The 27422-nt window shown below is 50.9% G+C and overlaps 1 protein-coding gene across 1 annotated transcript; it reads left to right on the top strand.

Moving 5' to 3' along the window:
* The first annotated feature begins 3741 nt into the window (after positions 1-3741).
* Positions 3742-14552, top strand: GGA1 (golgi associated, gamma adaptin ear containing, ARF binding protein 1). Its single transcript, XM_031941183.1, has 18 exons — positions 3742-3862; positions 4234-4510; positions 6067-6151; positions 6269-6344; positions 6712-6810; positions 7219-7342; positions 7440-7540; positions 7818-7898; positions 8230-8367; positions 8455-8536; positions 9043-9150; positions 9391-9540; positions 11539-11603; positions 11807-11967; positions 12234-12403; positions 12723-12892; positions 13116-13226; positions 13413-14552. Exons 2-18 carry the CDS (start codon positions 4480-4482, stop codon positions 13521-13523), a joined length of 1863 nt encoding a protein of 620 aa, XP_031797043.1. The 5' UTR covers positions 3742-3862; positions 4234-4479; the 3' UTR covers positions 13524-14552.
* Positions 14553-27422: the final 12870 nt, after the last annotated feature.

Below are 27422 nucleotides of genomic sequence, written 5' to 3'. Positions count from 1 at the left end.
TGTTTTTTTTTTTTTTTTTCCTCTTTTGGGTTGATTTTTCTTGCACAACATGAAAAATATGGAAATGTGTTTAAAAGAATTGCCTATGTTTAACCTATATCAGATTACTTCCTGTCTTGGGGAGGGAAAAGATGAGGGAGAGAGGGACCAAATTTTGGAAAATCTTACAAAAATGAATGTTGAAAGTTATCTTTCCATGTTTTTGGAAAAATAAAATACTACTGAAAATTTTTTTAAAAGAATCTGCTAAATTCATAAAATTCAGGCTAATATGGAGAAACAGAAAAACTCTTAATTGGATGAAATTAAACAGGCTGGTCCCCTGCCTAGTCATCACACATCAAAGTTCCTCTCAGAATTTATACTGTCAACTTTAAAAAAGGGATTGGGCGTTTCATGAGACTATAATTCCAGACCTGGGCATGGACATTTTAAAAATTATACTGGCACAACCCTGCCAGGAACACTGACCATTCCTCCAGCTACATAAATTATTCTTCTATTTCTTTTTAAAAATTATTATTATTTTATTTTCCCCAGTTACATGTAAAACCTTTTTGTGCTACATATTTATTTCTTTTTTTTAACATTCACATTTTATTTTGTTTTGTTTTTTATTAAAGCTTTTTATTTTTAAAACATGCATAGATAATTTTTCAACATTAACCCTTGCAAAATTTAGTATTCCAATTTCCCCTCCCTTTCCCCCACTCCCTCTCTAGATGGCAAGTAATCCAATATACGTTAAACATGTTTATATGTGTGTGTGTTTCTTTATAAAACATTTGATAATTGAATTTATGAAAGTGTTTTATGGACATTGGTTAATAGACACCCCCCCCCTAAATATTTTATGCATTTTGTACTTAATCTGTTCTGCCTCTTGGATTTTTGTTACTATGTAGAAAGGTTGCTGGTGTTTATTTTATAATCTGCAACTTTGTTGAAGCTATTAATTGTATCACTATCTTTGTTCCCCTAGGATTTTCTATATAAGCCATCTTCTCATGAGTAAAAGGGACAGTTGTCTTTTATTTGTTTCTCTTTATGGCTTTTTTGTTTCTCTTCTTAATTGCTATTGCTAACATTTCTACAACTATATCAAATAAAAGCAAGGAGAACATCTTTATTTTACTGCTGTCTTTACTGGGAAAGCTTATACTTGTACTAATAGCATTTAGAGAGAGAGAGAGAGAGAGAGAGAGAGCTTTGTTTACAAAGCACTTTATACATTTTAACTTTGACTCTGAAGACAAAGCTAGGAGATAGGTGCTACTGTTTTTCTTGTTTTACAAATGAAGAAACTGAATCTGAAGATGTGAAATGACAGCTCTTAAGAATCTGAAGCAGGACTCCCAACGATCAGTTCAGCAGTCTTTCTACTGGGCCACCTACCTTCTAGTACATTCCCATTGCCTAGGATGCTTTACTTTTGGTTTCAGACAGATACTTTAAAATTATACTTTAAAAGGTCTTTTTACTACAATGGCCCTTCCCTTTCCATTGGTATATTGCCACGGGCATCTTCTTTGATCTATTTAACCCAAAGCGGGATTTTCTTAATGCTCAGACAGAAAAAAAAGCAGATTTTGGGCACTGTGCTGGAGCAGTCATTGGCACTCTCAGCATCTTTAAGAGCTCTAGAACACATCCTCCACCTAGCTGGGATCCTGGTGTGTGTGTGTGTGTGTGTGTGTGTGTGACACAGAGACAGAGAGAGGGAGAGAGGGAAAGAGCAAGAGAGGGAAAGAGGAAGGGAGGGAGGAAGGAGAGAATGGGGGGATAAGAAAGCAAGAGAAAAGGGAAGAAAGAAGGGGGGAGCGAGACAGAGAGAGATGGGGGATACATTTTAGCTGCAGAACTAGTGGGACTCTGCTTGCATGGAACAATCCTTCTCAACCTCCTCTTAGATGGGCAAGTGCAAACATGAACTCTTTGAACCACAAATCGCTTCTCTTTTAAGAGGGAATTATTGCTCCACTTCTAGGTTCTTGGCCAAATGGGGGAAGGCCACTCTTCAGTCAGTTTGTCTGAGACTCGATGACAGTAAACTCTGTGGGAATGCCTGTTTTCCTAGCACTCCAAACCTGTCTTGTATTCCTTCCCTGCACAGCCCTTTGTCCTCTGTTTTCATTTCTATCCCCATCTACCTGGAACAACTGGCATCTTCTTCCCTTTACTTATGAAGATTTATAGCCTTCTATCAAGTGCCTCCCAAATTGGACGGAATATCTTCCCTGTTTTCACAAAACCTTAATGCCAGGGCTAGGACTTCCTTAGGAAGAAAGAGAGAATGAGCATTTTTAAAAGGTGATTTTGAATTTGTCTTTTTAAAAGAAAATTGTATATGTATTAAACTTATCAAATGAAGGAAAACATATATATATATATATATATATATATATATATGTATATAGCACCTAGCCTTATGCTACTTTCCCCCATAAGAAGAAGGTAAGCTTCTTGCCCGTAGGACATTTTGGAGGCACATAGGTACTGAAACTGGGTGTGGAATGATGGCTGAGTAGGCATCTTTTGGCCAAAGAGGAAGGGTGTCCCAATGACAGTACCGTTCTCTATGTTGCTTCTATCAGTCAGTCAGTTAACAAGCATTTATTAAGCACTATGTGTCAAGCAGTAGACTTGGATATTTTACGGCACTGTCCACTTTAGCTGGCGTTCTCCTCTTGGGCAGCTCCAAGTTTGGGAAAGCTCTTCCTCTGTGAAACCACATGGATCCCTCCTGATCGCTGGAATCATGGCATTGCCTCCCCCTCCCCTTGAGGTTCTTCCCTTCCACGTGGCTTCATTTCTCTGCCCTGGGGAAATTTCTGCCTGGGACCCTGCACTCCTGAGGCTTGGCTATCTCTCCTGGGCCTTTCCTGCATCAGCTCCTCAAGCCTACAAAACAGGAAGGAAATTCCTGCAGGGTTACTCTCCTCAACAGGCAGAAGCCAATGGAGAAAAGAATGCCCCGACCAAGAGCAAGCCAGAGGAGAGAGACAAAGAAAAACCTGGAAGGGAGATGAGGAGAGGAGGAGGCACCCTGCAACCGCCCGGTCGGGGAAGGAGAGCCAGAAAGGCCGACCCTGGCCCCAGATCCAGTGCCACCAGGGATGATTGATTCTTCCTGCCATTTCTTCTTTTCTTTCATCATCATCACTGACACTTCTATAGCATTTTCAAGTTTGCAAAGGTCTACAAATCTTGTCTTCTCATCCAGAGATACAACCGTGGAGACTGAAAGGGGGAATCAAAGGATAGCATTTTCAGCTCTGTTGTTGTTTTTTTCTTTCTTTCTCATATTTTTTCCCCCTTTTGATCTGATTTTTAAAAACTTTTTCATTTTTATTTTTTTTTTATTTTTTTTTCTCGTGCTGCATGACGAACATGAACTAGAATACTAAGTAATAATAGCTAATAATAACTAGAACGTTAGAACCGCACGTCGTTTGCCGTCTTCGGGAGGAAGGGAGAAAAAAATGAAACACAAAGTTTTGCAAAGATGAAACGACCTTTGCATGTATTTGGAAAAATAAAATACTGTTAGAAAAAAAAATTTTTTTTTTTAATCTGTTGATCTTTTGGTGTAGCTATTATTCTCTCCATTTCGCAGATGAGCAAACTGAGGCAGGCCTCCGTGGAGCGACTTGTTCACACAATTAGCGTCTGAGGCCGAATTGGAACTCGGGATTTCCTGACTCCACCCCCAGAGTGTGTAAAGAGAAGGAGGCGGGGACATCCCCTCCTCACAACGAAGCTACCGCTAAGGGCTTCTCGCTTACTGGGCTAAAGCCAGTTTTATTGTTGGAAAAGTCGCTGGGTACGACTGGCACAGAGCAGGGATGGGCGCTGGACCTGGGTAAGTCATTTAGCCTCCCCCGGCCTCAGTTTCCCCAGCTGTAAGAAAGGATGGGATTGGATCAGCCTCCAGGGGCCCTTCCGGCTTCAGAAGTCCGGGGCCCGGATCTTTCTAAGTGAGGAGTTACGGAAGCCCGCTTTAGAAAGTCCCGCCCCGGCGCTCGGCCCTTAGTGCTCTCCAACCGGAAGTTGCTGCTCACCCACGGACGGAAGTGCGTCTGATGGGCCCCCGATTAAACATGGCCGCTGGCTGCGCTTCCGGAAGCTGCCGCTGGGGTTCCCAGGGCCACTGTCCTCTCCCGACGCTCTAGTCCTTCACAGCGGCTGTCCATGGTGCCTGTATCGGCCTCCGGGACCTCCGTTTCCGTTCAGCTCCAGGCCTCCGGGAGGAGAGGGAAGCCGTTGAGAGGCGGCGGGCGCCGTTTGGCCTTTGACGCTCTGGCCCGCTTCCGGTCCGTCTCGATGGTCGTGCGGGAGGCGCTCTAGGCGCGCAGCCGCGCGCTCTCATGGGTGGCCTGAGTGCTCGATGATCTGCTAATCCGCCGGGGGCGGGGCCGAGCAGTCTCGCGAGAGCCCGGAGAGGGCGGGCGCGTGGTCCCGCGGCGGACGGAGCCCGAGATGGAGCCGGAGAGCCTGGAGTCGAGGATCAGTGAGTGACCCCCCCCCCACCCGGGGGGCGGGCGCGCGGCCGGGCCGGAAGCGGAACCGGGAGCCGGGCCCCTCCCCCACGTCCCCCAGAGGGACTCCCCGAGTTGTTCTCGGGACCCCCGGACCCTCTCCCGACACCTCAGGAGGCTCCTCCTTAAACGGGTCCGAGGATCCCTGCCCGAGCTGCCCCCAGAAACGCGCCGCCCCCCCCTCAGGCGGCCTTCAGAAAGTGCCCCCCGAATCTCCCCCAAAGCTTAGCCTCCCCCCTCAGTCTGCTTTCGGACCCCCAAGTCTTCCCCCAGAAAGGGGCGCCCTCCCCTGGAAGCGCCCCAGAATTTCCCTCGTTCTGTTCTCATGCGCTGCCCTGAATGCCCCAGAACCCCCAAACCTGCGGGACCCCCAAACGCCCCCCCCGATCCCCGCCCCTCCCCCCGCCCGAGCCCGTGTCCCCTCGCTTCCTGCTCTCCCCGCTTCCTGCTCTCCCCTCCGGGCGCTTCCCAGGGGCTCTCCCAGCTGCGCCTGCCGGTCCCTGGGCTGCCCCCGGTTTCTGAAGCTCCGCGGCCCCCCAGAACCCCGGCACTCGTCTCCGCCCCTCCCCCTGCGGGGGGGGGGCGGACCTGGGGAGCCCGCGCCCCTGGCGAGGGGAGGCCCCGGGAGTGAGGGGGCGGGCCTGGAAGCCCAGCTCTGGGGGGATGGTTGGGGAGGACCCGAGCGCCTCTTCAGGGGAAGAACTTGGGGGGAGGCGGGGCTGGGATTGGCAGGCGCCCTCGGGGGGCGCTGCATTGGGGGAGGGCTCTTGTGTGACCCCCATCCCGCCTCTGCCCCTCCCGCCCAGCCCCACGCCTCCCTGCCGGCTGCTGTCCCCGTTTCTGCCCCTTGGTCCCCGAGCAGGTGACACTCATCTCTGGGCTTCTCCCTGCCCCCCCCCCCTCCGCGGGCTTTGTCTGGGCTTCTCCCTCCCCAGCACTTGGGAAATGGGCTGTCAGCTCCTGGAACCGGGGTCAGGGAGCTCCTGGGGTCTGGGCCTGGGCCGGCTCCTGGGGATGGACCTCAGCCCCTCCCCGCACCCAGCGTCTGCGCTCCTAAGGGGGGGGGGAGAAGCTCCTAGAGCCAGACCCTCTGAGGGCTCGTCAGCATCGGGCAGCTGAGGGAGGGAGCTGAGGCCGGGCCAGGCGGGGGGCCAAGGGCTTCCGGGCCCCCCCGCGTCTCCGGGCCTTCCCGCTCATTCTCGCAGAGGCCGAGCTGGCCGCCGCACAGCCGACCGCCTCAACGGAATAACCCTTGTCTCCAGCTTGGGGGCCAGGCCCCCGATAGCGATCCCTGAAACTCCCGACTCCCAGTGATGGCGGCCCCGTGAGTGAGGCAGGCAGGGCCACCAGCGGCATGGAGAGGTCAGGGGACTTCCGCAGGGTCACAGGGCTCCGGCCGGGGGCCATCCCAGACCCCCCGCTGAGCGTGCCCAGGACCCTGGGGCTCCGGCAGGGGCCGTCCTTGCGTGAGGGGCCCCGGGAAACCCTGGTCCCTGACCACGCTCCCTGATTCCTCCCTGTGGTGCAGACAGAGCTACCAACCCCCTCAACAAGGAGCTGGACTGGGACAGCATCGACGCCTTCTGCGAGCAGCTCAACAAGGAGCTGGAGGGGTAAGCGAGTGGGGGAGGCAGGGCCTGAATCCCAGCAGCCCCGACATGCTGCCCCCACAAGAACTTGTCCCCTTCCCCCCCTTCCCCGGCCTCAGAGCTCCCCTCTTTCTCCCGCAGGCCGCCCCTGGCCACCCGGCTGTTGGCGCACAAGATCCAGTCTCCCCAGGAATGGGAAGCGACCCAGGCCCTGACGGTGAGGAGAGCCGAGGATGGGGTCCAAGCTGGCCGCGGGCGTGATGGCAAAGGGGGCAGCCCAGGGGCCTGGTAGGACAGAGAGGCGGGGGCGGCCTCCAGGGCAAGAGCTTTTCTATCACAGTCACTGCCGGCCAGCCAGTGACACACCTGCCCTGCCCTGCCCCCAGCCCCCAGCCTCTCACGCTAGGAGAGAGGTCCATTTTCTCCTCTCCTGTGGACTGAGCCCTGAAGTTTGCTGCCCTTGGTCCGCAGAGGCCACAGGGGAGAGCAGGGGACCGAGGTGCCCGCCGGGAGGAGCCTCCCCTGACTGCTGCTCCAAAGGGGCTGGGGGATGGAGTGCTTCCTCTGACCCTGCCCTGTCCTAGGTCCTGGAGACGTGCATGAAGAACTGTGGCAAGCGCTTCCATGATGAGGTCGGCAAGTTCCGCTTTCTCAACGAGCTCATCAAGGTGGTATCACCGAAGGTGGGTTCCAGGAGACGGGCATGGGCCTCTGTCCTGGCGGGCCTGGGGACCCGGGAGGAAGGGCCGCCCCAGCAGGCACACGGGATCAGTGCTGAGACGGGGCCTTGTTTCTCTTCCCCCACCTTCCCTCCCTTCCTGTCTGTCACTCTGTTGCCCCAATCCCATGTATCCCCCTCTGTGCCACCCCCCGGGCCCCCGGCGCCTTCCACAAATCAGCAGAGATGATTGAGCACCTCCAGCTCCCTCCTCTTTCTCCTCCGTCTTGGGAGAAGGAATGGCCCTGAGGGACGCGCCGAGGACCGGAGGGCCCCTGAGAGACTTGTGGGGGCAGAGACCAGGTCTGGGGTCATGGGGGGGCCAGGGACGGAGCTGGAGGACTCAGGGCTCCTCTTCCTCCTCCCTGGGCAGTACCTGGGCACCCGCACCCCCGACAAGGTGAAAGACAAGATTCTGGAGCTGCTTTACAGCTGGACTCTGGGGCTGCCTCAGGAGGTCAAGATCGCCGAGGCTTACCAGATGCTGAAGAAGCAAGGTACGGGGGAGCTGGCGACGGCTAGGAGCAGGCCGGGGGGGGCCTCTCTGGCCTGGGCCCGGTCACAGCAGCCCCATCTCTCTGCTGCCCCCCACAGGGATTGTGAAGATCGACCCCAAGCTCCCTGATGACAGCCCCTTTTTAGCACCCCCCACGCGGCCCAAGAACGGGATCTTTGAAGATGAGGAGAAGTCCAAGGTGAGGAGGCTGCGGCTCCCTCCCTGCTTTGGGAAGGGTGTGAGGGCCTGTCGGAGTCTGAGGCTGCGGCCAGTGGCCAGGGAGGGGTCCCAGCCCCATCAGCATCCACCTTTTCCTCTGACCCGTGTCCCGGGCAGATCAGATTGTCTAGCCTTGCCAAGGAACGTCCTCCCCCTTTGAAGTGTTGCAGCCCCTCCCCACTTGCCCTTGGCTGAGTCTCTTGGTTTCAAGCCTCAGGGGGCCTGCCCCTCACACCCCCTTTGTGCTGTGTCCCCAGATGCTGGCCCGGCTGCTCAAGAGCTCCCACCCGGAGGACCTGCGAGCCGCCAACAAGCTTATCAAGGAGATGGTCCAGGAGGTGACCACACAGTGCATGTTCCCCCAGACAGGGGTGGGGGCGGAGGGGCTCGCTGCCTCAGAGTCCTGGGGAGGGGCCCCGGAAATGCACACACACACTCTCTCCTTGGCACACTATTCGCCATCTCTGGGGATGGCTCTCACACCGTCTCACCTTGGCCCTTGCTGACCCATCGGGAAAGGCGAATGAGATTTGAACCCAGGCTTGTCCCACCTACCGAGTGCCCCTGAGCTGGGGCCTCCCTAATGGGGCAGAGAAGGGAGCTCAGGAGTCCCCCGGGCACGCAGGCGTGCCCACACAAGCCTTCAGCCTTCACCTGGTCTGTCCCCAGGACCAGAAGCGGATGGAGAAGATCTCTAAGCGGGTCAGCGCCATAGAAGAGGTGAATAACAACGTGAGGCTGCTGACGGAGATGGTGACCAACTACAGCCAGGGCGAGTCCTCAGACAGCAATGACGAGCTCATGAAGGTGAAGCCCCGCTCCCAGGGTCCCCAGGCACCCCTTGGGACCGGGACATCCTCTCCAGCTCCCCTTTCTCTTCCTGCACCCCTGCAGGAGCTGTACCAGCGCTGTGAGCGCATGAGGCCCATGCTCTTCAGGCTGGCCAGTGACACCGAGGACAACGATGAGGCCCTGGGTGAGCCCCGCAGCTCCATCCCACCTTCACTGGGCCTCCAGCCACAAGGGGCCAGCACAGACCCGGCCCCTTGCTTTGGGCCAATGGCACCTCAAGAGAGGAGGCTCCAAAATTTGGCTATGGGCAGACCTCTCCCCACTGGTCCCCCGTCCCCTGCAGGGTTCAATAGGATTTTGTTTTGAGCCACTCCTTTTTTTATTTACATTTCATATGCCTTTTATGGTGTGGATAATTATGAGTACAAGGGGCATAGTGAGTAAACATACATAACTTGGAGGGTACGCTCGGATGATAATCAGAAATGTTTGGAGCCCCAGGAGAAACTCACAAGTTGGGAAGGCCCAGACTTGGGCCTCCTTCCAGCTCCAGAGGGGCAGCCCTGGCTCTCCTGGCCGGAGGCAAACACCTACTGTGTGCAGAGCCTAGCACTGAACCCTGGAGGAGTGTAGCCAGGAGAGACCCTGACTACCTTCCTCCTCTCATCCCTCCCTCCTGACCAATCCCAGCGGAGATCCTGCAGGCCAATGACAACCTCACCCAGGTGATCAACCTCTATCAGCAGCTAGTGAAGGGAGAAGAGCTCAATGGGGAGCCAGCCTCTGGCCGTCTTCCAGGTGAGCAGACTAAAGGGGACGGCCTCGGTGAGCCCCGGGAGAGGGAGGGCACAGTGATGAGCTAGGGTTATCCGAGGGGAGGTACAGAGAAGGAAGAAGAGGCAGCTCGGAACTTGCAGGTGGCAGGGAGATCCCAGGGATGGGGGGGAGATGAAGGACCAGTGTTCTCTTCCCACTTACACACAGTCTCTTAGGATGCACGACTTCCCCATTCAGGGCCCTGCTGTCTCCTCCCTGCAGGTAGCACCTCTGCTCTCCTAGACCTCTCTGGCCTGGACCTGCCTCCAGCAGGCTCAGCTGGCCCGGCCCTCCCCAGCCTGGCCAGTGGCTTGGCCAGGCCAGAGCAGCCCACCTCGCTCTCCCTGCTTGATGATGAACTCATGTCTCTAGGTAAGAAGTGGGGGGAAGGGGGGGGCCTTGCTTCCTAGTAGGGGCAGGGGTATGAGGCTAAGCTCCAGGATTCAGACACTTGGGGAGGCCCTGCTGGGCCCTGATAGGGAGTGGGGTCCATTTGCTCTTGTCCTTCTAGCAACATAACCCAGCTCCAAGTGTTGCTGGGGGGAGTCAGACCCAGGAGGGCCTGCTGGAGAGGCCTGAGGGAAGAGGCCTCCATGGAGGGCTAGGGACTTTAGTAGCCCCAACCAGAGCCCCCAAGTCTAGCCTGGCACATACCCCACAAAAACAAAAGCAGTTTTCTCCAAACTGCTCCCCTGTCTACTCAGGAAAGGCTTCATGGGCTTGGAGGCAACAAACAGCAGCCAGAAGCAGGGAGGGCAGAGGTGACTTGTTGGCTCAGAATCCCTGGTCCCTGCCTGTCTGGGATGGGGGACTGCCGGCTGAGTCCCTCTCCCCCCCCATTGGTGAGCATGAAGCAGCAGGAACTGTGAGCCCCGAGGCAGGTGTCGCCCCCACACTCCCAGTCCCTGGGAACCGGAGCAGGCAGAGCCAGGCCTCCCCTTGAGGTGGGGTGGGAGCCAGGGTCCTTGGGCAGCTTCTGCTTATGTTTCAGGGCCTCTGGCAGATGGCAGCTGCTTCCTTCTGGTTTCTCTCCCTGAAGCCTCTGCAGCCAAAGGGAGCTCTGGGGCAGAGCTGGGTCCAGGCTGCCCGGGTAGGGCTGAGTCTTTGGTCCTGTGGGCAAGACCCCAGGATCGGGCCTCCCAACCTGAATAGACGGGAGAAAACATGGTGGTGAATCTTTGGGCAGAAAGCTTGGCAATTTACAGGTCAGGAACCCAAGGCCCATGGGGGGAGCCACCCTTCCTGAATCCAGCCTTCAATTAGAGGAGATTCACATCCTTAAAACTGGGTCCGAGCTGGGCCACAGCCTCTTTCTGTGCTGCCCGTGGCACTGAGCTGGGCCGGCTGGCCTCAGGCAGGAGCGGTCGTCCAGGGGCAGCTCTGTGCAGGGCCTCAAGGCCAAAGGGGGCTGGGCCCCAGCCTCCGGCAGGCTTCCCCTTCCTCCTGCCGGCGTTCGGACTTGGCGATGAGTAGAAATAAAGGAAGGGGAAGATGTGGTTCAGCTGGGCCTGAGAAGCTGAGCCGGGAGGGAGGAAGCTGTGGGTGCCTGCCGGCCACTCTGCTTTGGAGGCCTCTCTGTGAGGCCAGCTGAGCCTTGGGCCCAGAGAGCAGTGGCAACCGACCGCAATGAGAGTGTAGCAGGTTAGCCTTAATGTCAGCGTAGTGATGCAAGGGGGGCTAGAAGCCATCCCTGTGCCAATTCTACAGATGAGGAATGACTCCTGGCCCTCCGTGGCTGAGAAGGACCTTGGCTGCAGCATCCCTCTATGACAAGTAGTGAGCCAGCCACCCCCAAGCTCCCAGCAGAGCAAGGCCCCTGGCCCTGACAAAGGCAACCCCAATAAAGTGACATTGGGAATCATGAAGTTGGTGGGCAGTCTGAGAGAGTCACTTCCAGCCCCCCGTCTGTGAGCCCTGCAGCTCAGAGCAAGGCACTTGGTGCTTCATGAGGCTTTTTCCTCCTCTAACATGGGGGGATGCTGTTTGCAGCAGCTGCCACACAAGGCTTGGGGAGCCCAGGAGGGGCTTCAGAGGGGAGTCGGGAGGACTCGGTGCCCTCAGCAGGGCCCTGGGCATCAGGAATGACTGGGTAGAAGCTCTCCAGCTCCTGGGACACCCACAGTGAGCAGCTTTTCTGGGGGAGACCTCCTTCGTTGCCCTTTACCCTCCACGGGGCCAGGGGAGCCCTGCTGAAAGCCCCTTCTGGGCCTCAATCAACAAATGGGGCCCTTATTTGACGCCCTACCTTCCACCCCAATGGCCTCTCAGAAGTCCTCCAGGCTTCCCCCGCACACCAGAGTTCCAATTCTGGAGCACCAGCCCTCCTTAGTCAGACCCTTTTCTTACTCCCTGCCTTCCTTTTGTCCTCAGGCCTCAATGATCCTACACCCACCTCAGCCCCAAGCCTGGACAATGGAGGATGGAATAGTTTCCAGGTAGGAGGGGGAGGAGTGTCGGGGGTCTGGCCACCCGGGGAAAGCCCAGGCCAAGGAGGGAGGTGGCGTGTCCCCTCTGACCATGAATGGGCTGCTCAGCATCCTTCCGACTGGCCCAGCCTTCCCCCGGTATGGGCAGGGGAGTCAGTGGCCCTCCAGCCCCTCTCTCTGTCTTCCACATGTGCTCTGCCTTGGCCAAGCAGTCATCCGAAAGCTCAGAATTCTCCGCTGCAGCTCCCAAAGCCGAGAGCCAGCCCTTGCCCCCCGTGCCGCCATCGTCCTCCAGCGGGCTCGATGACCTGGACCTCTTGGGAAAGACGCTGCTGCAGCAGTCTCTGCCCCCGGAGTCTCAGCAAGTGCGGTGGTGAGGATGGGATGGAAGGGGACTGGGCCTGAGCGCCCTTGGTGCCCGCCCCATGTCTGGCACCATTGGGCATCCCCGAGTACTGACTGAGGCACCTGCTGTGTGCTGGGGAGAGGGGAGATGGAAAAGGTGGGCACCTTCTTGGGGTGCACACGGGGAAAGGGGCCACGGACACATAGTCTGGCATCGGGAGTGTGGGGATACAGAGGAATGAGGCTCCCTGCAGCCCGAGGCAGATGAGAACCCCCTGCCTCCTTTCTCTGAAGGGAGAAGCAGCAGCCTGCCCCTCGGCTCCCCCCCGTGACCCTCCAGAACCCGGCCGCCCTCCGCCTTCCCAGTGGCTCCTGTGAGCCCCCCGGCCCCCCCCGGCCCCCAGAGCTAGCACAGGAGATCTCGCTGGCCAACGTCACTGTGCCCTTGGAGTCCATCCGACCCAGTAAGTGAGGGCAGGGCTGGGGTGCCACAGGCTTGACCCATCCTGAAGGACCCTGGTCCAATACCCCCTCAGCTGTAAGGGAGCCAACAGAGCCCCTGTCCACTGGGGGAGGGACCCCAACCCTTGCTCTTGGTGCATAAGTCCATAGTTTGTCTAGACAGTTGCAGAGGGTCAGAGCTGGGGTCAGTCTGGCCCCCCAGGAGGGTGAAGCACTAAGCTGGGCCCTCACCCGCTCTGGGATGCTGCCCTGGGGACTGGAGGCTGCCCTCCCCAGCGCCCACCCGCTTTCTTCTCCCCTGTCCCCACGCCCTGGCTGCAGGCAGCGTCCTGCCCGTGACTGTCTATGACCAGCACGGCTTCCGCGTCCTCTTCCACTTCGCTCGGGACTCTCTCCCCGGCCGGCCTGACGTGCTGGTCGTGGTGGTTTCTATGCTGAGCACTGCCCCGAAGCCGATCCAGAACATCGTCTTTCAGGCTGCTGTCCCCAAGGTAACAACCTGGTGGGGGGAGGAATGGTCAGGGATGGGTACAGGAGGAGGGTGCCTTGGGTGGGCCTCAGTTTCTACGTGTGTTCCCTGAGGATGTTGGCCCAGAGGCCTCCCTTAAAACCCATAATAAGAGAAAGCTTTGCAGGTGTCAGGGGAAGGCCTTTGGTGATCTCTGGCCAGGGGGGTAGGGCCAGAAGGATCACTGCCCTGTCCTGTGTCCCCAGGTAATGAAAGTGAAGCTGCAGCCCCCCTCAGGCACCGAGCTGCCCGCCTTCAACCCCATTGTCCACCCCACGGCCATCACGCAGGTCCTGCTGCTTGCCAACCCCCAGAAGGTAAGGGTGCTCAAGGGCAGGAGACCTATTCCCAGTCCGTGGCCTGGACACTCGGCTTGACCCTCTGCACCTCGCTTTCCTCCTCTGTAAAATGGGGCAGGGAAGAGGGGCAGCGCAGGACCCCCCGCTCCCTGCCGCCGCCCCTTCCATGTGCTGAGGCCTCTGATTCTCCCTCCGCTCCCCCAGGAGAAAGTCCGCCTCCGGTACAAGCTCACCTTCACCATGGGGGATCAGACCTACAACGAAATGGGAGACGTGGACCAGTTCCCTCCGCCTGAGTCTTGGGGAAGTCTCTAGAAGCGGGCCAGGGAAGGTTGGGGTGCCAGAGGCTCAGGGGAGGCAGGCAAGGACTCCCAGCCCCTTCCCTCCGCCGGGCCCCCCTGCCCTGTTCCTGTCCTCTTCTGGTTAGGACCCACTTGGAACCCTGTGCCCCGGCAGACAGGAGCAGGGCCAGCTTCCCTCTCTGTAGCCATACACACTGGGATTGGGGCTCTCCCTGGTGTTTCTCCAATGACTAGCCCTTCCCACCTTCCTCTCCCTCTCTCACCAAGCTAAACCCAGAAGGAGAGACCGAGGCCAGGACTCCTTTCCCCAACACAGCAGCCTCATCTCTTGGCCAGGGACATCCTGCCTTATTCCGTGGAGATGGGGGAAGGTAGCAGGGCGGTCCCTTCTGGGCTCTGGGAAGGATTTGGGGAGCTTTGGGGCCCTCAGCAGCACTGTAGCAGTCCTGGGAAGGGGCCGGAGCCCTGCTCTCTTATGCCTTATGGGAAGGACTAGCCATAACCCAGGGTGGCCTTAGCGGGCGCAGAGCCTCCCTTGGAGGGCCGGGGGGAGCACCCCAACAGGAACTGGGTTGAATTTGGGGTGTTCACCTCCAACTGTTTGCACTTCTCTGGTGTGGGGTTTGATTTTCTTTCCTTTCATCTGAGTCTGTCTCTGTCCACAGAGAGTAGAGAGTATGGAGAGAAGGGAACCCCTGAAACTCCCTCCTTCCTCTACCTCCCATTTGTCTCCCTTGCTGCAGCATGGCTGAGAAGAGATGGGCGATGGGTGGGGCAGTCTGGACCTAGGTCCCCAGATGGGCTAGGGCAGGGGTGGTGGGCCCGGATATGCTTTGGGGGAAGAATGGCCACTCGTGGGACGGGGGCTTCCCCATGTATGGTCTTGGGTCTTCTGGGCTTCTTCATGTCTCTCTTCTGTCAGAGGTCTGCAGGATTGCCTCCCAGGGCTGGGGCCCACTGGGGTCAGAGGGACGTTGTACTGCATTGAATGTGGTGTATTTATGGGATATAATAAAGAGTTCTTTCCTGGATTCATTTAGAATTGCCAAGGGTGGGGAGCTCTCTGGGGGTGCTTCCCAGGACCAACCCCCAAGCAACCATGATGAGCCTCAGATGGGCCTCTGGCCAGGGGTGCTGGGCTCCCCATCATTGCCTTTGCTGTGGTCTCTGCAGGGGGTGGGAAGGGGCCACCCCCTCTGCTGTTGGGCCGTGATAGGAACAAGAGGCCAAAGCCAGAGGTCACCCACGCTTCCGATAAGAAAGGTGATACCGTGAACAGAAGTAGTGAAGACAGGAGAAACAGGTTGCCCTCAAAGGCAGTACTCCAACCTGAATGTCCCCAGTGTCTTCAGGTTCCCTTGCACGAGAGGGTTTCCAGAACTTTTAGTGGCATGGTCCCCCTCAACACTGAGCTGTGTATTCCCGGGGCAACCTGACCAGAGTAGGGCAATGTCCCAGCAGGCTCCCCGACAGCTTCCCTCTGTGTGTGGGCTGCGACATGCAGGAAGTGCCATCAGCTGGTGCTGAGCTGTGGCACGGGAAACGGCAAACAAAATCATGTTGTCGTTAAGCTGTCTCACCCTGACCCTATTTGGGGTTTTCTTGGTTTGCCATTTCCTTCTCCTACTCATTTTACAGAAGAGGAAACTGGCAAAGAGGGTGAAGGGACTTGCTCAGGGTCACACAGCCAGGAAATATCTGAGCTCAGATTTGAACTTGGACCTTCCCAACTCCCAAGTCCCACAAGCTTCCAAACTACCTCCAAGAAGCACAGAGTTGGGAATTTGTGCCCTCACTGCTGTAGGAAGGGCGCGCTCGCCTCCGTCAGCTGCCCGAGCTCCCATGGGTTGGGAACTGTCTCTTGGGCTGAACTGGTGGCGCCCATCCTGGTGATTTCATGTAAATCCCAGCTTCCTAAACTGGTTTGTGACCGCATATGGGGTCTTGTAACTGAATGTGGGGGTCACAATTATAATCTGCTATCGTTAAGTGTTTGATCTGTATACCTGTCATATATGCTGATTCATCAGAGTCAAGTAAAAATTTCTTGTGCAAAAAGGGGTCACAAATGGAAAGAGTTTAAGAAGCCCTGATGTATACAAATACCTTCCTACCTCCAAGCTTTTTTATAGGCTGTTTCCCCATATTTATGATGTCCCCCCCCACCTCTGCTTAGAACCCTTTGCTCCCTTCAAGAGTCCAATCCTGATTCCCCAGTTGTATTTCATCACTGTGTTCTGTATTATGTTCTCCATGAACTACTAGAAAGACTTAATTGGTTAAGTCCACCCACACAGCCAATCGCCTCCCCAGAAAGACAACTGGGACTCGTTTCAATTCATTAATTTTTCAGTGTCCACCAATTTGTTCCATGCTAAGGACTGAAAAAGACAAAGTTTAATAAGCTATAGTCACTGCTCTCAGGAAGTCGACAATTTAATAGTGGGATAAGACAATAACAATACAAAATAATTCAGGGGAGGCCCAGAAGGGAGGAAGCAATGTGTACCCTCTTGTCTGAGAAAGAAGGGCTTTACTAGCTGGAACAGTCGAGGAAGGCTTCCTGGAGAAAGTGAAATGTGAGTGGAACTAAGGAAAGGCTAGAAATTCAAGAAAGGCTGTAAGGACACTGCAGCCATCAGAAATAGCTGGAGCAAAAGCAGGGAGGTAAGGAAATGCAATCCTAATGACACAGTCGTCCGATTTTGCTGGAGTGTAGGTTATATTGAGAATAGGAAATGATGCTAGAGGGGCAAGTTTGTGCAATCTCTCAAACATGAAGAGATCTGAACTCTATTCACAGACAGAAGGAAACATCAGCTCCAGGGAGGCCCTTAAGCAGAGCTCAATTCTTTTGGAAAATACATTCTTTTAGGGTAGTAGATTTAAAAATATATATATATATATATATATCTTATTTTCAAAATATTAAACGGATAGTTTTCAACATTCACCCTTGTAAAAAAAACTTACGTTTCAAATTTTTTCTCCCTTAACTTGCTCCCCTACACGGCAAATAATCCAATATATGTTAAACATGTACAATTCTTTTATACATACATCCATGATGATCACACTGTATAACAATGATCAAAGGGGTGGGGGGGAAATGAGAAAACAAAAAGCAAGCAAACAAAAAGTAAAATGCTGAACCAGGAAAAATCGGATCAAAAAGGGGAAAAATGAACATTAAAAGCAAATAATCAAAAAGATGAAAATACTATGTTGTGATCCATATTCAGGCCCCATACTATTCTTTCTGGATGCAGATGGCTCTATCACAAGTCTATTGAAATTGGCCTGAATCACCTTATTTTGTTTTCCCCCCCAAAAAATATGCATAGTTTAAGATTTACTCTTGCAAACTCTTATGTCCCAAATCTTTTTTTCCCTCAGACAGCAAGTAATTCAATATATGTTAAGCATGTGCAATTCTTCTACACATATGTCCACAATAATTACAATGTACAAGAAAAATCAGATCAAAAGGGGATGGGGGGGAGATGAGAAAACAAAAAGCAAGTAAAAAGTAAAAATACTATGTTGTGATCCACACTCGATACCCATGGTCCTCTCTCTGGGTGTAGATGGCTCTCTATCACAAGACCATTAGAACTGGCCCGAATCACCTCATTGTTGAAAAGAGCCACGTCCATCAGAATTGATCAGCGCACTCTTTGTGTTATTGTGTACAATGCATTCCTGGGTTCTGCTTGTTTCACTCATCAGTTCATGAAAATCTTTCCAGGCCATTCTAAAGTCAGCTTCATTTTTTATAGAACAATAATATTCCATTTCCTTCATATACCACAGCTTATTCAGCCATTCCCTAATTGATGAGCAGCCACTAAATCCCAAGAAAAAGATCTAATGATAGTGAATGTTAATCAATATATGTAATGTTCACTTCTTTTTTTCTGTTTTTTTTTTTATCATTTCCATGGTTTTTCCCTTTTGCTCTGATTTTTCTCCCCCAACATGATTCATAAAGCAATGTATATTAAAAAATAAACTTACTAAAATTAAAAAAAAAAAGCCATGTCCATTAGAATTGATCATCGTGTAATCTTATTGCTACTGTACAATGTTCTCTTGGTTTTACTTCAATCAATCAGCATCAATTCATGCAAATCTCTCTCGGCCTTTCTGAAATCATCTTGCTGATTGTTTCTTATAGAACAATAATGTACCATAATATATAACTTTTTCGGCCATTCTCCAACGGATGGGCATCCACTCAGTTTCCAATTCCTTGCCACTATAGAAAGGGCTACTACAAACATTTCAGCATACATGGGTCCTTTCCTTTTTGGAAAATGCATTTTTAAAAAAAATTTATAGGCTTCAATTCTTTTAAATTGTTTATATACACATATATGATTATATTATATATAATTCTATATAATTCTTTCCTCATTGAGAAGACAAAGTCTACTATAGATGTGTATAGCATGACTATATACACACAAAGATATCCCTCTTAATTTTATTCCCCCCAAAAAGGAAGAACATGCTTTGATCTGGATAAACCTGTTATTTCTTCCTTTAAGATTGAGAAACCTGTTTCATCTTAGAACCACAATTCCAAAGGATTCAAGTTGCCTTGATTTTTTTTTTCCCCTAAGGACATTGTGTTTCCAAGCTCAGGAATTAGTAGGGAAATTGAGATTCCCCACTATCAGTACAGAGTCAGGCCTAAGCAGAACTATGAAGCAAAGAATCATAGGGTTGACACCTGCAGAGGCCAATCTGGTCCAACCTTTATTTTATAGTTAGGGAAACTGAGGCTCAATGAGCTCGAGTGATTTGGTCAAGGTATCACAGATCGTCAAATCCTGTGATCTCAGCGATCCATCATGGCAGGGAGATATTGGCAAAGTAACCTTTGGGAGACTCGAGCCCAATAGGGAGAAGGAAGTGAAGGGAGAGCAGAAGCAGGGTTTGCATTCACTGGACTTGGGGTCAGAATGGCCTAACCACTTGGGAGGCCTCTTTTGGGGAGCACACTGCTGCACAAAGTTCTGTCTGAAGTATTGCCTCCAAATGCAGAGCTGGAGACCCATGTTCACCATTCTAAACCACCTGAGGCTCACAAGCAAGACCTGTCCCACATCCTGTCCCCTGCAATCTCTACCCAGAAAAACCTAGTCCCATTCAGATCTTTGCCTAAACTATAAATATTTATACACACATCACACGCAGTCTGTGTGTGTATAACTATTTCAAAATGATTGGTTTCCTTTGTAATTCTGCACATGTTATTTTGTGCTTTTAAAAATGTGAAGGCCATATGGGTTGAGGAGAAGAATCCCTGCTCTGGCTGCTTATGGACACCATCTGCTCCAAGGTCCTCTTTTCTCCTCTGGAAAAAACTGGAGAAAGAGAAAGTGGAACCAGAGGACAGACTGGCATCCTAGACAGGGAGCATCAGGACCACGTACCAATTCTGTCTGTCACTTGCTGTTCCTTCCTTGGATCTGTTTCCTCAAAAAAAAATTTGGCAATTGAAGTACATGCTCTCTAATGACTCATACTGAACATACCTCTAGTTTTGACAGCCCCTTTTCTAAGACTCCTCTGGGCCCTGACATCCCTTATCCTCAGGCCTTGTCAGCCCCTGTTCTAAAGGTCCTCCAGCTCTGACAGAATATAGGAGCCACAGATTTGCCTTCACATGTCCTTAGCCTCAAATAATTTTAAATTTAATTCATCCCTGTGTTGTCAGTTATTATCACGGTTAATTGCCAATAGCTGCCATGCCCACAGTTAGGAAGCATTTGCACAGGTATTGCTCTTTTGAGAAATCTGAGGCTGGGGGAGGGAAGTCTGTGGCCTCAGGCCTCACAGGTGTTATGAGGCAATGAGAGAGACAGCTGAGAAAATGGAAAATGAGGTAGCTAAAGAAGAGAGAATGAAAGGAGAAAAGGGAGTGTTTTTTTTTCCTATAATTAAATGAAAAATAAACAGCATTTTCATATACAATGTCGAAAGGAGGAGGGGAAGGGCTAAAAGTAAAGCTTCAAACATTTCTTACATTCTCCTCGTTTTTCATTTTAATTACATAAGAGATTCAACATGTCACTTTCAAAGCTATCCTATTTGTTTTGTGTTCTGCACATTAAAAAACGATGCTTCGATTACTCATTTTTTTTCAACTTTCTCACTATTCCTTCCTCCCTCTCATCTTCTCTCATCTTTGAAAAAAGAAAAGAAAAGCAAAAGCCTTTGTAACAGATCTGTCCAGCCAAAGGAAACAAATCCTCCCATTGGCTGTGTCTGGAAACATGTCTCATTCTACACCTTGAGCCTATCCTGTTGAAATTTGCAAAGAAAAAAAAAAAGCCAGAGGGAAACTAAGCTGAAGGACTAGGACCCTCTTCCTAATAGAACCCAGACATATAAGGGAAGTACTTTTGTAGGAGGCTATGGGTATGAAACTTTGCCTGCTGTGGTTATGTTGATTGGTTCTAACTTGTTTTTTTCTTTTATACCAAAGAAAGATCCTGGTCAGGGGAGGGAGAGAAGGTCGAGGGATATATCAGGAAATGAATGTGATATACAACCAAAAGACATCATTTTTTATATATATATATATATATATATATATATATATATATATATATATATATAACCTTTTGATACATTTTAATTTATATAGTTTTGTTTTTACAACACCTCGATTTCTGAATGTATCCCTCCCCTTCCCTTTACCAGGTTTTGTAACTAACACTAAAAAAGAAGAGCTAAAGGAGCCATTTGACAAAACTTATCATGAATCTGACAAGGTATACGACGTTCCACATCCCTAGGTCTCCACCTTTGCAAAGAAGGGACGGAAGTAACATTTCTTGGCTCTTCTTTCAAAACAAATTGGCACCACTAAAACTTTTTTAGAATTAAAAAAGGAGGAAAAATTAGACACATAAGGGAAGAAGAACATGGGACAAGGGCCTGGCCATGCCTCGGGGTGTGATATTTCCTTTTGAGAAACACTGGCCACACAGAGGGTTCAGATAGGGAATGGACATTCTCTTTACAGAAGGAGATTCTCCCCTTTAGGAAAGGCCCTCATTGAGAGGCTTCTGATGTCTTCATGTTCAGCTTTCCAGGGATGTGTTTATTGTGTACAGCAAAGTCTGCCTGTGCAATCCTTCCCCAGAGATTGTAATACCTTAGGCCCTGGCCCAACCCACAGCTGTTTGTGCCATAAAAACACACCAGAGCCTCAGTTTCCTCACTTGCACATACCACTGGGTTACTGTTGCCAGCTCATGCCTCTGGAGTGCTTAGGGAGTCTTAAAGACAAGAATCAAGCAAGAGGTGTTTCCGAGATGCCCGTGATTAGAAGCTGAGTCACCCCCATCCAGAGGCTGACATTGAATGATCTAACTTGCCCAGGTCGGGGAGCACACCCAGGTCCTTGTCATCGGGGCTAATAATAACCCCAGCTCACATTTTTCTGAGGTTTCATAGTTTACAAAACACTTCCGGCCCAGTACCACCCCCGCTCTTCTAGAGACCCAGGGTTGGGAACCATCAGAACTCAAGAGGATGATGTCCCCCGGAAAACTCACCCCCTGTTGGCTAATCTCCTTTGGGAGGAGGGAAGTCCCTGTTAGGCTGAATTCATCATTTGACAGATGGAGACACCGAGTCCAAGAAAATAAACTAATTTGTCCCATGACTCACAGCAATGAGTTCTCCCACTCTTAAACCCTGCCATCACCTAAAAGGCCTAATTGCTATTCCCTTAATCAATCACCAAGCATTTATTAAGGGTCTACTCCATGTTCTAGCACAGCCCCTCTCCTCACACCCAATGTTCCATCTTGGAGATTTTCCACAGACTGGGCCCCCAATCCTGGTAAATGTCCCTGTTCCACCTTCATTTCTTTCAAAGCTTGCACGCTCCTTCTTCACACCTTTTCACAAGCTGTTCCTGAGGTCTGGAATGCCCTCCCTTCTAAACCTCCCCCTCTTGCAGCCCCTGGATCCCTTCAAAGTTCAACACCCCAAGAGACGGGACATGTCAGACCACATTTCAATGGCTGAGTAGAGATGAGTGACTATAAGGGCAGCATTGTCTCAATATTATACAGATTTGGACACTGAAAAGGGATCACCTAGAAGAGCAAAATTTGAACTCAAGTCTAGTGTCCATGTAACCTTTCTTTCTTCCTCTGATCTTCTAAGATTGGACTGAGGGGAGGGAAAAAAGGGAAAGCACTGAATGCGTCTGCTTGAACCAAAGCTAGAACTTCACATCCCAGAGACTGAGAAGTCAAGTTGGGGGCCAGAGTGGCCCCAATTAGGATATCACGTTTTTTCTCAACTTTCAGGCACTTTGGATCTCAATCAATCCTCCTACCCGAGTGTAATAGTTACAGCACAGAATACTGACAAAGATATTCCTCTCTATCAATCCCATGAAGGAGCTGGTAGAGGTAGAAGCTTTGGAGCAGAGGCAGAGGCAGCTTAAATCCACGTGGTCCCTCAGACCTTGAGAGGGAGGCGAGCTCTTGGCGTAATCATCATTGCCCACTGCCACCTCCCACTCCCATTCCCACACAAGTGCTACCTTGAAGTGCTCCCCAAAGTGGGAGGTGAGAGTCACAAACTGATTTTTAAAAAATCTTTCTCTTCCCCACTCATAAGACTTGTGAAAGTCAATCTATATTTAGAATTTAGAGGTTTATTGTTGGTCCTGTCTGGGGGGTGGGGGCAGGGCAAGATAGAGGATGACTTTAGGACCATAGAATTTAGTTTCTGGAGGGTACCCCTTCTCTCTAAGAGATGGAGCCCAATTATATAATTTTACATTTGGGGAAACTGAGGTTCAGAAAAGAGGAAGAACATGGCTAAGATTGAAAAGGTAGTTAAGAAGGAGAGCCAGACGCCAAATCATCTGCCTGCCACTGCCTTGCCCTTCTTCACCTCTGAAGCAATGCCCTGTGCTGTCCTCGGTGGGATGCCAGTCTAATGGAGAGTGAGGAAGAAAACCATGGAAAACAGTGGTCAGCAAAGAGAATAATGGGATACCCCATGAGGTCCAGCCTTATCAATAATTTAGAAACTGAGTGTGGAGCATGACATAGCATTTTCCCTTTTTTTGATTGTTTGCTTGGATTTTGTTTTCTCATTCCCCCCCCCCCCTTTTTGATCTGGTTTTTCTTGTGCAGCATAATTGTATAATTATGTATGCATATATTGAATTTAACATATATGTTTACCGTGTTTAACATATATTAGATTACTTGCCATTTAGGGAAGGGGGTAGAGGGAAGGAGAAGAAATTTGGAACACAAGATTTTGCAAAAATCAGTGTTGGAAAATTATCCTTATGTTTTGAAAATAAAAAAGCTTTAATTATATATATATTAGAAGGTCAGGGGGGAACCAATCGGTCTGGGCTGGAGCAGTCAGCCCATAAAGGCTTTGTAGAGGAGGGAGGAATTGGTTTGCCCCCTGGAGCACAGCCATCAGTTTTCAGATAGAAATCTTGAAAATGGCTTTCCTTATTTTCTAAAAGTGGAAACTGAGCACAGGGTTTGTGATGAGGCAGTATAGAAAGATTGCTGGGATTTGTTGTCAACTTGCCTAGGGCTAAATTTTGGCCTGATTACTTATTCTCTGGGCAAGGCCTTTTCTCTCTGAGACTCAGTTTCCTCTTCTGTAAAGAGAAAAGGTTGCATTAAGCGTCCAATGAGGTGTCTTCTGGTGTACATCTAAGCCCCTGTGACCTAGGGTAAGGCTATTTCTATCTGGAAGGGTCTTGTGATGTTGCCTTCACTTTACAGATGAAGAAATTGAGGCTCAAAAAAGGTTAAGATAGTGGAAGAAGGAAAATTGGAGTCTTGATTCTGTCATTGATGAACTGGGAGGCCTTAAGTATACTATAATCTTTCTTAGTTTCTGTTTTCTCGTCTGGAAGACGGAGGCAGTGATACTCCTGAGGAACGGACCTTATAAATCTTTAAAATCTATAGAAATGTGAGCTTTTATAATTGTGCTCACTATTACATCCATAAACTCATAAGTAACAGGGCTGGGAGCCCAGATTGTCTTAATTCCAAGTCCAGAGGGCTTCAATTCTCTGAATCATCCTTCATTCATTATTTCAACAAGCATGAATCGGGCACAGGAGATGCGAAAAGGAACGTCGTCCAAGAGCTTATATTCTACCTGAATGTGCTGCTTCCCCTGGGTCACATGACATTATTTGGAACATTAAAGAGCAGGGTTAGAACTCAGGAATTCTAGATCCCCCACTCTCCAGTCTAAGAAGCCATTCTATACTGGATATGGATTTCATTGCAGAATATAGAGTACCTGAAGTCACTCTTAAGCTCTGATTATTGTGGGATTTCTTCCAGGAAGCCATATCATGGTGTGAAGATGATCTTGGGTTCATAGAGGCTATTATGTGCCTTCTATGTGCTAGGGAATACAAGAACTACCCAAAGAGCTTTCATTCTCTCGGAAAGGCAACTAACTAGCAGTAGATAATGGAACATGTCTGTGGGCCAAGGACTGAGTCTTAGGTTCTTGTTCCGTATCTGTTTCATCTTCATTTTTCCTCTATCTGGGTCTCAGATTCCCCAACTGATTGTATCTTAAAGGAGCCTCCCAGTTCTAAATCCATGTCCCTGGCCACAGAGGGAGGAATTTTGTGCCCACAGAAGCCAGTTACAAAATCACTGAGGGCTGTGATAATAAAACCCTTCCATACCCACATAATTAGAAATACTGGAGTCTTTGAGCTGGAAGTCACCACAAAGTTTATCTAATCTACACCTCTTAACCTGGAGTGAGTGAACTTTAAAAAAAAAAAAAAAGACAACTATCTCAATAGAGCTGCTTTCCTTGGAAATCCAGTGCATTTGATTTTCTGCATTTAAAATCATGATTTTGGATGAGCTCCCTAGGCTGACAGGCAGCTCAAAGGGTCCAGGCCACCAAATAGAGGTGAAGAACTTCTTTACCCATCCAGTCCCTGCCCAGAGACCAGAAAGGATCCACCTCTTTCGTCTTAGATTCCCCAGATCTTGAGATTCAAACTCAGGTCAGCTCCGAATGCCAGACACTCGCTGGGATCCTGTGCCCGGAAGCATGGGTTTATAACAGTTAGAGCTAAAGCCCTAGTGAGGTGATTTCAACCTCCTGGGGAAGTTATCGAGGACCCGCCCTCCCTTCCTTTCAGAAAGTCCTCCTCTATTCTTGGCTTCCACCCTCCATTTTTCAGTGGGGGATGGGAAATCCACTCAGCCTCCCAGGCTGCTCTCCCGTCCTGAGCCAGAGCTTTTGATGCTTCGCCAGGAGTTCCCTTGGCCCCTCTCTCTGTTTTCACACCCTTTGGAGATCCTTGAGGCTGTCAGGAAGTAGTTGGTCTGTGAGTGCTCTGTAATCAGCATCTGAGGCCTCCCCACTGGGGATCCTAGACTTCCACTGGGAAGAGATCTGGGATTGGAGGAACCACAGTTCAGTTCTCCGTTCTTATTATTTACTGGGTGACTGACTCTGGCTTCAGATCCTTCATCTAAACATAAAGAAGTTGAACTAAATAATTGTAGTTCATCGAAAGGATCCCCAAGGCCATCTATTCCAACCCTCTCATTTTACAGGTGGGGAAACTGAGGCCCATAGAAGTGAAGGTGACTTGCTATCATAGGATGAGAAAGTAGAAAGGAACTCAAGGGCTTCTATTCCAATCTTCTCATTTTACAAGCAGGGAAACTGAGATCCATAGAAGTAAAGGTGATTTACTATCATAGAATCATAGGATGAGAAGGCAGAAAGGAACTCAGAGAGCATCTTTTCCAACTCTCTCATTTTACAGGTGGGGAAACTGAGGTACAGGTGAAAGTGACTATCAGATAATCGTAGGATGAGAAGGTAGAAAGGAACTCAGAGGGCATCTGTTCCAACCCTCTAATTTACAGATGGGGAAACTGAGGCACATAGAAGTGAAGCTGACTTGCTATCTTAGACTCATATGATGAGAAGCTAGAAAGGACTTCAGAGGGCATCTAGAGGCCTAGAGAAATCAAACATTTCCAGCGGTAAGAGCAGGAACTTGACTTTCTGACCCCAAGTCCAGAACACCCTTTCCACTATTTTGTCTCCCTCTGTGAGGTCTCCCAGCTCTAAATATAGGACCCTATGATTCTTCCTCAGGTCTGGGAACTGAGGAGAAAGGGGGGAAAGGGAAGAAAAGAACGACAGAAGGAAGAATCAGCACAGGAACATCAGGCTCGTTCCATCACTGGTGAGACCTTAGGAACCTCTGGCTCTGCTGAGCGACTCACATTGGGGTGGGCTGTGATAGAGTCTGGAGTTAGGAGCCTCAAGTTGGTCTCTTGCAGTTTGCACTAATGTGAATCTCTTTCATCTTTAAAATGAGGGAGTTAGACCAGATGACTAGTGATGTTACTAATCCTCTTCCAAATAAAGGGGGCTTTAAAGGGAAGGAGCACTGGCCAGAGCTCAATGAACTAAAGGTAGAATCTAGAGGGGTTTGGGGGAGGGGGAGGGAATCTAGTTCCCACTTCCCTCCCCAGACACCCTGGTGGGAAGTCCCCTGGGGTCAGTAGCATATTGCACTGAGGCCCACTTCCTCTTCCTGGTACTTGGTGCAAACTCCTACTGCTGTTGCTCCCCTTGCAGCCCCAACAGCCTGGGCCGGAGATGGGAGAAGTGGGTGGCTGTGGCTGTGTGAGATGTGAAATATCTTGAGGAAGGGAAAGTCTAGCTCTTCAAAAAGCTCAGTATCTCTGCATGTCTGTGAGGTCCACTGTATGCCCATTTGACAGATAATGAACCTGAAGCCCAGAGAAGAAAAAGGCTGGCAGAATCGCCTGTAAGAATCTTTCTCCCCCTTTTAAGATACTCAACACTAAACTCACAAGAGCTTCCAGTTTTTTGCTAGTCACTTAAAATCCCTCTGCAACATTCTCCTGAGGAGGGGAGACAGTCCATATGTAATTCTCCCCATTTTACAGATGAACAAACCGAGGCTCAGAGAGTCATAGGAGCCTAGATCTAGAACTGGAAGGAACCTTCCCCCCTTCTTTTAGAGATTCGGAAGCAACAAGTGGCCGAAGTGGGATTAGAGCCCGGCACCTCTGATTCCAGTCGAGGGCGCATTGTTTGAATGGAGCCCAGCTAGTCGAGGCCAGAAGGGGGAGGCTGGAGAGGCTGAGAAATGTAGGAGGGCATCTGGGAATTCCATCTCTTGTACTGGCTCTCAGGGAGATGAATCCTGGGACCCTCCTCTTCCTACGTGGGCCTGTTTGGGTCCAAGGTGTCCCGTTAACAGCACTAAGTCAATGCCAGGAATGGGAATCTGCAAAGGAGAGGGGATGGGATCCCCATGGCCATCCTCGGCTCCAAGCCACAGATTCCCTCACGTTCTTATGCTGCCCTCCCAGAGCGCTTCTAATCTAACTGGAGGGGGATAAGGAATAGGAAATACTGAAAAAACCACCGAGAAATTGGGAAAACAGGAGGGAGAGGTGGAGGCGAGACCTCGGAAACCTACTGCCTGAGGGGCTAGGATTGTGTGTGTGTGGGGAGAGAATAGCAGGGCACAGACCAGCTAGATCTCCCCCCGAACGCAGGAGTTCTGGTCTTTGACTGAGTTTTGAGAGACAGTTTATACGGCCCTGTGGTTTTTACAGATGAGGAAACTGAGACCCAGAGCGGGGCCGCACAGCAGAGCTGCCTCGGTGGAGCCGAATTCAAAGCCACGGCCTCCAGGTGCGAGTCCCTCCGCGAGGCTCAGGACGGTTTCGGGTCTCAGGAGACGCCCCAACAGGCCCTCAGCGGAGCGAGTGGTTGAGGGTGAGGGAGCTCTGTGCCCGGGTCACAAGCAGGCCCGGGCCCCGCGCGGGCTTGTCCCTCCGTTTCCCCCTTT

Source organism: Sarcophilus harrisii, chromosome 5 (assembly GCF_902635505.1).
Source record: "Sarcophilus harrisii chromosome 5, mSarHar1.11, whole genome shotgun sequence".
NCBI classification, from domain to species: Eukaryota; Metazoa; Chordata; class Mammalia; order Dasyuromorphia; family Dasyuridae; genus Sarcophilus; species Sarcophilus harrisii.
Note: the sequence above shows the minus strand (reverse complement) of the source record. Positions and strands in the feature narration are given on the sequence as shown.

Excerpts from the sequence above, each read along its gene's own strand:
- GGA1 (XM_031941183.1), top strand. The coding sequence starts at position 4,480 with ATGGAGCCGGAGAGCCTGGAGTCGAGGATCA. Across the intron at positions 6,152-6,268 it reads CTCAACAAGGAGCTGGAGGG|GCCGCCCCTGGCCACCCGGC; the intron begins GTAAGCGAGTGG and ends TTTCTCCCGCAG. Across the intron at positions 7,541-7,817 it reads AAGATGAGGAGAAGTCCAAG|ATGCTGGCCCGGCTGCTCAA; the intron begins GTGAGGAGGCTG and ends CTGTGTCCCCAG.